This window comes from Bubalus kerabau, chromosome 7 (assembly GCF_029407905.1).
Source record: "Bubalus kerabau isolate K-KA32 ecotype Philippines breed swamp buffalo chromosome 7, PCC_UOA_SB_1v2, whole genome shotgun sequence".
Classification (NCBI taxonomy): Eukaryota; Metazoa; Chordata; class Mammalia; order Artiodactyla; family Bovidae; genus Bubalus; species Bubalus kerabau.
Window position 1 is genome coordinate 70,440,441 of NC_073630.1, and position 12,777 is coordinate 70,453,217.

Here is a 12,777-nt window from a genome sequence, read left to right on the forward strand (position 1 = left end):
GAAATCATACTTCCTGTGTAGATTTAAAACTCATATTTTTAGATGCTTATTGTGACTACACTTTATCTTATTGGATATTCAGGAAACAGATGTGGTACCAGACACCAGGCTTTTGGACAAGTTTAGTCAGATTACACCTCTGCTCTTCACCCCAGCGGATGAGACTATCCCAGATCCACCACTGGAGACTCTGTACATCATAGACTTCTTTATTGCATTGGCAATTTGCAACACAGTAGTGGTTTCTGCTCCTAACCAGCCACGGCAAAAGGTAAGACTGATGCAAACAACGGTCACCTTCCAGAAGAGAACTGTGGGTTTAAATATATTTGTTATGTGCTCTTACTGTGCATGCGTGCTGAATTGCTTCAGTCGTGTCCAAATCTTTGCAACTCCATGGACTGTAGCCTGCCAGGCTCCTCTGTCTATGGGGATTCTCCAGGCAAGAATACTGGAGTGGGTTGCCATGCCCTCGGACCTTCCCTACCCAGGGATCGAACTGGAGTTCTTACATCTAACCTGCATTGGCAGGTGGGTTCTTTACCACTTTTGCCACCTGGGAAGCTGCGTGGTCTTATATGGATTGTAATTAACAATAGTAGCAGGTAACATTTATACATCGCTTAACCTGTACTCTGAATTTATGATGTTCTAAGTGATTTCTTGGTATTAATAGGTTTAATACTCCCAACAGTTCCATGAGTTAGGTACTATTACTCTACTACTCCTCATTTTACAGGTGAGCTTAAGTAACTTGCCCAGGGATACAGGACCAGTTTGTTGAGGAAATAGGATTAAACCCAGGGAGTATGGATCCATGCTACTATACTACTTTGCTTCCAGGAGGATAGCTAATGAGAGCAGTTCTTGGCAAATGTGACTCTCTTCATTTTGCTTTACTTTTTCTAACAAATTGAAGCTTTCTGTGAAACTTCTGAACATATGCAGTACATCAAGCAAAATATAAAGTATTAGATTCATTATCATGTTTAATGATAATATACCTTTTCATATGCCACTTGGGTAATGTAAACTCAATCACTGGAAGATCCAGTACATCTATAATATACCAAGGTTCTGCTGTTCCCACACAAGCTGAATCTTTAAAGTCTCTTTGTAGCTTAAAATTCATGGAAAATTCATTTTCAATTAAAAAGGAAAGCTTGCTTTAGAGATTGGTGATTCACCACTTGCTGTGCTGTCTTCCTTGAGTATAACTATTTCCCCTTTTGCACCATCCACTTAAAATTCAATTTGCAGCACAACCCAATTAAATTTTCATTTTCTATTAGATCATTTTCTCTTGGCAACTTCAGAGGTGGTCAGTTTTAACATAAAAATAACTTCTCATTAAGCTTTCATTTGATCAGAAACTGTATTTTTATAAGATTTCAATTAGAAACTTGCTCTTTGAAGTTATCTAGTTAGAGGATAAATCAGTGGTTATTCTGTTTTTTTTTCTCATACAACACCTTTTGATATACATCCATTTCCAATGCAGACATTTTTTGGCGTTTTCTGCTTAAGAAATATAGTTGTCTTATCCCCAAAGAATGTAATATTCTGTGGCCTGAAAGAAAATCTCTGTAGGCGTATAAAAGTCTAAGCCTCATGATATTTTAAGGTAGTGATAGCAAGGCAGTGAATAAAGAACTCATTGGAATTCATGTGTAATACAGAGACGTCATCTGTAGTTGAGTTCACTTTTCATTTTTGGGTTGCCAGTAAGTTTGCAAATTGACCAACATGAGTCCCTCAAACTATCATAAAATTAATAATAATTAGGAGAAAATTCTTTAATTCCTTAGACATTTCTATTGTGAAAATTTTAGAATTCAATTAATTGGTCTTCCCAATTAGTATTAAATTCTAAATTGAATCACTGATAAGAGTTAAGATCTAGAAGAAATCAGAATATGAACAAGAAAAAGTTCTATAAAAGTAGAAATTTGAATTCATATCATGATATTGATAGTCTTCCATAAACTACTTTATTGGCCTATTTTTCTTAAGTCAAATTAACAACCTTTTTTATAATCTGAAAAATGAAAGAAAAAACACATTTTGTTAGTCTTTTGATTTACTTTCTTCTAGTGTTTTAAATGTGTATTACTCATTTGTTTTTCTACTGTTCATACTATTTTTATAGCTTTTTCAGTATGGCCCTGTAATCTTTATAAACTTGATATTTAAATATTATATAACATTTTAAGATGTTTCTAATTTGTTATTGAATACTTATAATTTTTAAATTATTATTGCTAGGATGCATATAATAAAGATAATTTTTTATATTAGGTTATATTATCAGAAAAATTTGCTAAAAGTATGCCCACTGCTACCAATATTAGCACACTTTATATCTTTTGCTATGAGCTGTCCGATTTCTTCCTAAACGGTTGTAGAAATTCACAGTGCTGTCAACATTAGCACATCTTTTTCATAAGGGCTGCTTTTATTTTTATTAATTTTTTTGCAGCATTGTGCAAAACATGAAACAGTTTGCTATGTAAGGGAGTAGTAACTTTTCGTTGTCCTTTTTGTCCCCTAGTTTGACTTCATAGTTGTTACCAACTGCTTTTGACTGTTTTATTGAGACCTTCTCATGTTATCTTTCTTAGGTCGGACTCTCTTCTCTGCGTGGAATACCCATTAAATCTTTGGAAGAAATTAAAAACCTCTTCCAGAGACTGTCTGTCCGAAGGTCAAGTTCACCATCTCTTGCCAGTGGGAAAGAGCCATCTGGAGTCCCAAACGCCTTTGTGAGCAGACTCTCTCTGTTTAATAGAATGAAACCAGCCTCACCTGTGGAGGAAGAGATCTCCCAGACGAGTGAGAGCCTCCAGGGCTCTGATGACTCAGCTTGTCCCACAGAAATTGAGAAACAAAACAGCGATGCAGACATCGCAAATGGCAAGGTGGAAGCCCTCCCTGGACAGCCTTTGACCTCCAGCCTGTGTTATGAGGCTGAGAGCCCCGATGAAGCCGCCTTAGTGTACGCTGCCCGGGCTTACCAGTGCACTCTGCAGTCCCGGACCCCAGAGCAGGTCGTGGTGGACTTTGCTGCTTTGGGACCATTAACATTTCAACTCCTACACATCCTGCCCTTTGACTCAGTAAGAAAAAGAATGTCCGTGGTGGTCCGGCACCCCCTTTCCAACCAAGTGGTGGTATATACAAAGGGTGCTGATTCCGCAATCATGGAGTTGCTCTCTGTGGCTTCCCCAGGTGGGTTCATGCAGGTCTGAGAAAGAAGTGATGGGAAGGGCTTGGTGATCACAGGGCCACTCTCAATGATCTTGTAAAGGCAAACAAGCAGATCTGTGAGGATCCATCACACTTGATGAAGTAAGGGAAGTTGCCTAGGATTTGGTGAGAAAGCACCTAAGTTTTGGGGTTCCGTAAACCAGGGTTCAAATCTGTATTCTTTCTTTTGAAAGTAAGAATGTTGTGTAACTCATGGCAGAGGACACAAACATTTAAAACAATAGAAGTTACACTCAAGTATAGGGTTTCACAATTTTATATAATTCTTATGCAATATTAGGGTTCTCAAGTATAGTCTTTCACATTTTTACAAAAACAGATAACATTTGTCCATAGTATAATCTGCAGATAATGGATCAAAGGGATATATGCAATATATATGCATATATGCAATATATGCAGTGCCTCTGCTCAGAGCCTAGAAAATGGTAAGTGCTCGGTGGAAGACAGCCAGCAGCAGTATAATCATTGTTACTGTCATTATCACTGTTGTGGGAATGGTATTTGTATTAATTTGGGGGCCTTTTTCTCCCCAAGGAGAAAGGAACAAGGGAAAGATTTATTCTGAGGGGGTCCCTTTTATAAATGCACATTTAGGATTCAAAACTATGAGGCCTTTTGTTTGTTATGGATTAAGCTTCCATTATTAAAAAAAAAAATGTCTATCATTGGATAAACTGGTAGGAGCACTTGTGTTTCGTCAATTATTTCAGATGGACCAGGTCTGGAAAAACAGCAGATGATGATAAGGGAGAAAACCCAGAAGCACTTGGATGACTACGCCAAACGAGGCCTGCGCACTCTGTGTATAGCGAAGAGGGTGAGGCTGCTTGGGGCACCCTCTGGCTTCCTTCTTTCCTGTGTTCGACCATCATTTAATGAAAACAAGCATGTACCTGATCCAGATATCTGAGAAAGTTCCTGGGCCAGTGGCTTTCTTTTCATATAGCTTCTTTATTCCTTATATATTAGTTGGTCAGAGTTTGTTCTCAAAGTATTTTGCCAGAAAAGTTTTCAATAGATTTGAGTATTTTCATTTGGAAACTGCAGTATGGCTGGGAATAAAAATCCCTGGATCCTACTCTCTGCTCTCAGTGCCTTGTAAATGTCATTCCTCTGTCTTGTAGCATTTTTAATGAATGAGGCCAGAGACTGGCCTTTATTTTCACCTTAGAAGTTCTTGATATTTTTTCCTTGTTTGCTTGTACATCTTTATCTGTAAATCCAGATAAATTCCCTAAATGTTATCTCAGTTTTGATTATTCTCTATGTAGAATAATCCTGAGACCTAGTTTTTCATTTCTACGTAAAAAATTATGTAATAAGAAAGTAGAGTTCCAAGAAGTGATTTGAAGGGTGTTACTACCAAAACCATCCCTGGGAACCTGGGAGAAACTGAGATACAGAGTCTTTTAAGAGTAAATTTGTCAAGTTTTTTTGTGCCCCTTGGCCAGTGGGGCATGGCTTTAGTACTGACCAAGTCCAGCTGCTCAGCTGTAATGTGTGCTATATGCTAAGTTGCTTTAGTTGTGTCTGACTCTTTGCAACCCTATGGACCCACCAGGCTCCTCTGTCCATGGGCCTCTCCAGTCAGGAATACTGGAGTAGGTTCCCATTTCCTTCTCCAGGGCATCTTCCTGACCCAGGGGTTGAACCTGCATCTTTTTATGTATCCTGCATTGGCAGGTTTTTTACCACTAGTGCCTCCTGGGAAGCCCACTCAGGTGTAATAAGCCTATGCAAAGCCTTACACCTTTAGATTCCCCTCCCTTATTAATAAGCCAAGACATGCCGAGTCCCATCCCTACAACTGTATCCCCAAATACACACCTCGGTAATGTTTCTTCCTTCCATGGAGATTGAGCTAGCTCATTGATGAGAGCCCTGGCAGGAGAAGATGGGGAAGTCTACTTAGGGTAGGGAAGGGGAGTCTAGTAAGGCCTAGGGCAAGGGAAGAATGTACTTATGGGGAAGGGAAGGGAGTCTGCTATCAAGATATAGCTAAGACTTTGTTCCTTGTTTCTTGTTCTTCAGTGTTTTATCTGTCAGCCCACACGGGAAGTACTGAAGGAGAACCAAGGAGGCTGCTCTTGCCAACTCTCTCTCTCCTCCATAACTACCTCCCACCCATTCTGTCATCCTCTCCCTCCCTGGCTCTGAGCCCTGCAGTTAATTTTTACTGTGTTAGAAGCCAGAGTGTCAATTTTCTGTCCTTCATTGTGAGCTCTAACTAGTAGAGAAGATGGAGAGAGATGTGTAGATCAAAGTATCCATTCTTTAATGGCTGTCCGATAATTCCTAAACAATAGAGCTCCTGAGAGAACTGCGGACTGAATTGGAGTCTTAACTGAATTGGAGACTGTAACTAGGTCCTGAGGCCAGTGCATGCATCTCTCATTTCTTTCCCAAATCCTAATTCTTGGGAACTGCCTTAGGGAAAGTAGCATATTTTATAGACTCTGAAGCACTTAATATCAGCTGCAAGGATAATCAAAAGCCTGTCTCACACATGGTTGTAAGAGTGAAGAAACCAAGATCAAAACAGAGCCTCTGCCTTTTCAGTGGAATGACTCTGTCCTAATAAAGATATAGCCCAGCAGATGTCAGATTCTCCCAAATCAAATTACCTTGTGGGCAAGAATGAGTAGAGAAATTGGCTCACCCCATCAACTCCATGCTGCTTTATAAGAATTGAAAGTAGATTTCTTCTCTATAGCAACCTGAAGACAAAGGAACATGTAGCATTGGTTCTTTCTCTAGGAATTCCACTTAATGTTTTGTTTGGAAGAGAGCTTTCTTGCTTCACTCATTTGGCTTCCTCTTTCTTTTAACCCCTATGAATAACTCACCCCAGAAACCAACCATCAAAAGAAATCAAAGGTGGGACTTTCCCAGTGGCCCAGTGGTTAGGACTCCAAGCTTCCAATGCAGGGAGTGATCCCTAAGTGGGGTAGGGAACTAAGATCCCACGTGCCACATGGTGCGGCCAAATGAAACAGTGCTGCCCTAGAGCTCTGTGACACCTGAAATTGAGTACCTAAGGCCACTTTCTCAACTGCACCATTGGAATCCCCTTGGATTTCACTTTCAAGTGGCTTCTTTCTCCTTTCTCTGTGCAGAGTTCCTGGTTTAATTAAATAGACTAACCCACTTTCATCTTATGAGTAGAATTTCCCAGAGATACTGAGCTACAGCGTTCATCCATCCTCAGGGTTTTACTAGTCTGATCACAGAGCTTGGGAGGTTTGCTACTGGATATGGTATTTGGACCTGGCCTAAGTGAACCCAGAAAGAGGTATACCTAAAATGAGCTCATGGTTTAATATTTTTCAAGGGTGGGTCTTGACAGGTTTATCACATAGCCTGCCTCATAGTTTTTTTTCCCCCCAATAGGTCATGAGTGACACTGAATATGCAGAGTGGCTGAGAAATCATTTTTTAGCTGAAACCAGCATTGACAACAGGGAAGAATTACTCCTTGAATCTGCCATGAGGTTGGAGAACAAACTAACTTTACTTGGTAGGTGGACTACAGTGTATTGTCTTAACGGATAATTTTTTTAAATGCTTAATGTCTCTGTATTAGTTATTTATTCACCAGTGCCTTTTTTTCCCCACTTTGATCCAATATATATATGTGGTTCTATCCACCCTGTCCAGTTTGATTTCTACCCACCTTCCAATCCTTCCCAGTCCATTTTCAACCATAGTAAACTTGACTTCATTTGTGGTAGGGTCAGGGTGATCATCCTTAAGATCATTTAACAATTCAACACTTAACATAGAGTATAAAGCTGAATAAATACCCTTGTTCAAGACAAGAAAGCTCGAGTTTCTTGCCAGGTATTGGATAAGGTTTTTTAATATATGTTGTCTTTTTGAATCCCACACTACAGATCTGTTGTATGTAGAAGAAACTTGGGGCACAGAGCAGTTTAATGACTTGTTCAGAGTCACAGTCTAGTCACCGGCAGAGCTGGGGAGAAGCTCAGAGCTATCCATCCCTCACTCTAGGGCCCGTATTCTTTATTGTGTGCCTGCAGTTGGACTAAAAATTTTTTTCTCTCTCTTACTTTTTGGTTTCAGCTAAAAGTCGCACACTGACACCTCTTGTTTCAGATTGAACTGCACCCTAAAATCGCCTGGAGCAGTGCAGATAGTGCCAGTGCCTGCCCATGGAATCTGGTTCAGTTGGCCTGATGTGTGGCCGGGGTGTTTGAACTTTTCAAAGGTCCCCAAGTAGTTCCCAAGAGGCAGTCAAGATTGAAGAACACTGTTCTAGAGTCTGGACCTCTAGATACTAATATAAATGCTAACACACCAAAATACCAGTCTCTAAGCCCCATTCCTCAGGTTCAGAGAAAAGCAATGATCTGACTTGGTCTCTAGCCAGTGGAGTAATGATCTTCCTCCCAAATCATTTCTCCATGACAGTGTAAATGGTCTATAATAGATCCACTTTTCCTCATCTGCAGTCCCAAACTCAACATGCTCTGGGTTTAGCGCCAAAACTCATTTAGTGGCAAGATCAGGCCTGATTTGATAAGGCAGTTTAAAGTATTTATTATCCTAATTAGTGTGATTGTAATTTATAAGTTTTGCTAAAGAAATATTAATATGCTTGATTACCAGATATTATAAGATATGACACATGTACCATGTTACTTAAAAATCTGCAGAGCTTTTGAGTTCCAAAATATAGCTAGTCTCAGTTGTTTTAGAAAAGGAAATTATGGACTTACAAGTATGAAAGAGCATTAAAAATAGATATTGTGGGTTACTGACCAGAACATTCTTCTTTAAAAGCCTGTCTTTACCCTTGGGAATTATAGAATTATAAAACTGGGGAGTAAGTTTATATAAGTAACTGAGTGAAATCCCCTCAATCCCCCTAGAAGAAAGCTAGCCAGAAGGAGAGCAAGTGAGTTTGATAAACTCATTGATTGCTAAGGCTTTCCTCCCCCAGTATTACTTTTTTGTATATGATTTTGGTCTGAGGGGTCAACGTTTCATTTGGACCCCTTGAAGCTACTGGAGTGGTTTGCATAGTTCAGGACAGGATCAGCTAACAGATAGGGTTCCATCATAGTTTAGGCGGGCTTCAGCTGGCTTTTGTTTCTTACAAGCCCTATTGAACTCCGGTTATTTTCTAGGTGCTACTGGCATTGAAGATCGTCTGCAGGAGGGGGTCCCTGAGGCTATAGAAGCCCTTCACAAAGCTGGAATCAAGATCTGGATGCTGACAGGGGACAAACAGGAGACAGCTGTCAATATTGCTTATGCGTGCAAACTCCTGGAGCCGAATGACAAGCTCTTCATCCTCAATACTGAAAGTAAGGTATGTACCCTGAGATTAGCCCAGTCTCCTTTTTTTTTTTTTCAAAGCCAGTGGAATACTTGTGATTTCATGACTGCTAGGAGAAAGAAAAACCAATAACCATTAGCTCCATGATAATTAGTTCTTCTGTCCAGCAGTTGGACTTCCCTGGTGGCTCATTCGGTAAAGAATCGGGCCTGCAATGCAGGAGACTACCTGTAATGCGGGAGACCTGGGTTCGATCCCTGGGTCAGAAAGCTCCACCTGGAGAAGGAAATGGCAACCCACTCCAGTATTCTTGTCTGGAGAATTCCACGGACAGAAGGGCCTGGCAGGCTACAGTCCATTTGGTCAGAGGAGTCAGACACGACTTAGCGACTATACTGCTACTACTATCCAGCAATGTAGCTTGTTTAGTTATTTTAAAGGCTTGGAAAATAAAATGATTCAAAGGAAAAAATTCCCATTAAAAGAATTTCCATTGTATTTGCTTTTCCCTTTACCCCCGTATTGAATTATCACTGAGTTGACCAGATTAGCCCATGATGACAAAATATGTCAAGCGGTGAGGCAGGCACCTACCTCCCTTTCAAGCTGAGGGGAAGTGATTTCTGGTTTTAATCTTGTGAGTATTTTCCTGATAATTCTAAAATTAGGCTCAGAGGATAATCTTGCCCTCTAGTGGCAAATCTTATATAGTGCACCTGAGAATATCAAAAGTTGAAAGAACTTGAAGGGAAAAAAGTTTTTTCTTCTTTTTTAAGGAGAAGGAATTTAAAAGGTTTGGATTCAGCCTATATTTTCCAATACCCTCTGCCCTCAGCTCTGTCACTCATCTCTAACACAAATAATCTAATTAGTTAAACAGGCATTTTATTGAAGATTCTTAATACAGTGATAATAAGAATTTGTGCGTGTTGTATAATTTGCCTAGAAAACCTTCCTCCTTCCTTCCTAAGTTGTCAGACTCTATCAGTCATGTTCATTTTGTCATAGCAATCTGCCGCTCAGAAATTCTCTGGAACTTGTCACCCGGGTCATGTCTTGGGTCTTGGTCACAGGCTACCATGTTTGATTAGCCATGTTTTTATGGTCAGTCGTCAGTCAGTACCCAACTAGATGGTACATTTTGAGGGAAGAGAATCTTCCTTAATACAGACTTAGTTCTCCTTGGCAGTGGACAGTGGCTCAGGAACCTATAAGCAAAACTAGCAGCCAGATCCCAGTATCAGCTAGGGAGTTAGCACCAGAAAATGCCTGGTGATTTTAGTCACTAAAATGGATGTGCCCTTAAGTCTAGTAAGACCTGGATTCAAATGCTTAGCCTGCCAGTGACCAGGTATGTGACCTTTGGGAGTTAACCACCTGAGTCATTTTCCTTACCTGTAATTTGAGAGTAATCCCTATTTTATAGCATTGTTGTGTGTATTAAATGGGAAAATATAAATTATTTAATATGGCCCCTGGCAGATGTAAGGGCTCCCCTGGTGCTTCATTGGTAAAGAACCTGCCTGCCACTGTAGGAGACGTGAGTTCTATCCCTGGGTTGGGAAGATCCCCCAGAAGAGAAAGTGGCAACCTACTCTGGTATTCTTGCCTGGGAAATCACCTGGACAGATGGGTCTGGCGGGCTACAGTCCATAGGGTTGCAAAAGAAGCGGACATAACTTAGCAACTAAACAGCACACAACAGGTTAATAGACATCTTGATTTTCAGTGACTGCAGAGTACGTTGCCTTCCAAATGTACCATTTTAGTTTAACCAAACTCCAGAGGGTTTTTAAAGATAATTTTTTACTATTACATTTTGAGCCTCTAATGAGCATATTTGATTCACTGGAGACATTTGAGGTGTATGGGATCAGATTTATACCCATGGTAAAGGTTGCCAGGTAGCTCCATTTTGAAGTTGAATCTCTTGTTTATTGTGTATCCATCCCTGTTGTTAAGTAAGGTTGTTAAGTCTTTGTTGTGTCCATGTGTGCCTACATATCCATACCTACTTATAATCTGTTTTATTGTGGGTTGAGAAATACTTGATAAAACAACATTTGAAATAAGAGAAAATGGCCTCTGAGTGAGGGACTCTTTCCTGAATAAACTGTTTTAGACCAAGTGTAGAAACTTAAATGCACTGCTCTAGGCTTTTGTTTGTCTCTGTCCTTTGTGTCATTTGACACTGTAGTTTCTGGTTAAATTTATTGTTCTTGTTTTGAGTAGAATTCATCAATGAATATTTATTGAGTGACTAACTTGGTCCTCTGTTAGGCGTTATGATGGTTTCAAAAATAAATTAAAAGTGCTGTCTGTCTTCAGAGACCTTCCTACCAAGCCTGGGGTGAGGAGAGTGGAGGGGATTGTATGCAAACCAACTGTGAAGAGGCCTCTGAGAACAGGACCAGAATGTTAGCTCGGAGAGGGCGGGGACTTCTGGTTCATTGACTTGTCCCCAGCACCTAGAATTCTCAGTAAATAGTAAGTGAATGAGTGAATAAATGTGTTGAATCAAAAAGAAGAGAAAAATAATAATTACTGTTTTAAATTCTGAGTATTGTGCTTTACACTAGGAGCTTTGCGTGTATTATTTCACTTATTCCTCACAACAACTTTATAATGTAGACATTTGTATTTTTCAGATTAGAAAGTTTGAGGGTGAGAGAGGTTATATAATTTGCCTAAAGCCAAGCACATAGAAAATGAAAGAATGAGACCAGAGCACACTTGAAATTTATAGTTTGAGAAGTAAACTGCACAAATATTTGTAAACTGCACAAATACACAAATCTTACACCTATTTCTCAGTTGTATAGTTGGAAGTGAGATGTTCCTCATCTATTTATCCCCTTCCCACATACACACAGAAGTCTCTGCGGAAGAGCTGTGAGGTCTTCAAAAGGAACCTGTTACTCCCTCCCTGGGGTTGCCTGGATGCGGCAGATGTTAAAGAATAGCAGTGATAAATTTAGCTGAAAGTGGCCAGCAAGGGAGCCTGGAGGCTAAATGTCTGTGCCTCTTGTTTCAAGAATGCCTGTGAGATGCTGATGGATACAATTTTGAAAGAACTTCAGAAGAACCCAGCTTCTCCAGAGCAAGCATCGTTGAGTGCGAGTTTACACCAGCCTCCTCCCACCCTGCAGGGCTCAGGGCTTCGGGCTGCACTCATTATCACAGGGAAGACCCTGGAGTTTGCCCTGCAGGAGAGTCTGCAGAAGCAGTTCCTGGAGCTGACTGCTCACTGCCAAGCTGTGGTCTGCTGCCGAGCCACGCCCCTGCAGAAGAGCGAGGTGGTAAAACTGGTTCGAAGCCACCTCCGGGTGATGACCCTGGCCATCGGTGAGTGGGAGTGGAACCCAGCCCCATGCTTCTCCCTTTCGTGTCACACCAAAAGCTGATTCTTCTGTTTGTCCTTTCTTCCGTACATCCCTTTGCCCTTCTGTGGGTCTGTCCTTCTCCTCCCTTCTTTCTCTCCATCCCCGACTGCCTCCCCGTTGCCCTCCATCACCTATTTGGCCCCCTGTTATGAATCAGGTGGTAGAGATGTGACATAGAAAACAACATAATAGGAGTCTGTGTTGCATATCAGACCACCTGGGTTAGGAGGGTTATGTAGTTAAATGTAGACCTGATAAGTCCCTGAGTTCTACCTTCAAGAAGATTAAACTCAGGAAAATTAACAATTCATTTATTCGTTCAACAACTGTTTATTGAGTGCCTTCTATGTACCAGGCATTTTCCTAGGCAGTGGAGAAAGACAAGTGTACAAAACCGACAAAGTACCTTTTCTTAAGGAGCTTACATCTAGGAGGAGGGCAATGCAGTAAAAAGTGAAACAAAACAAAAAGGTATAAAGATTTAAGATGTCAGATAGTGACAAGTGCTATTGAAAAAATTAAATCAAAGTCAAGGGATGAAGAGCATTGGGGGAGGGGGAAGGGGCTGCTATTTAAAATAGGTTTTTCAGAGATAGTCTTACTGATTAGATGGCGTGAGCAGAGACTTGAAAGAGATGATAAAGCAGCCATAGGAGATCTGGGTGGGGGGAAATTTCTGGCAGAGAAGACAGTGAAATGTCAGGATATGGACCATGCTCAGTGTGTCAAACCCAAAGCAGGTTGAGCAAAAGGAAGGGTCTTCTGCAGGTTAGTGAAGGGCAGAAACGTGGCAGGCAACCAGATCATGTAAAGTCTTGGAGG

The 12,777-nt window shown here is 40.7% G+C and overlaps 1 protein-coding gene across 4 annotated transcripts in view; it reads left to right on the forward strand.

Annotated features, from left to right (window-relative positions):
* ATP10D (ATPase phospholipid transporting 10D (putative)) overlaps positions 1–12,777 on the forward strand; it is a 126,727-nt gene that overhangs the window by 85,478 nt on the left and 28,472 nt on the right. For all 4 annotated transcript variants that reach the window (XM_055588481.1, XM_055588482.1, XM_055588483.1 and 1 more), the window contains 6 exons: positions 83–271; positions 2,622–3,228; positions 3,981–4,087; positions 6,661–6,787; positions 8,421–8,605; positions 11,608–11,917. In XM_055588481.1, coding sequence (XP_055444456.1) covers positions 83–271; positions 2,622–3,228; positions 3,981–4,087; positions 6,661–6,787; positions 8,421–8,605; positions 11,608–11,917 — 1,525 coding nt within the window. The remainder of the gene's footprint in view (positions 1–82; positions 272–2,621; positions 3,229–3,980; positions 4,088–6,660; positions 6,788–8,420; positions 8,606–11,607; positions 11,918–12,777) is intronic.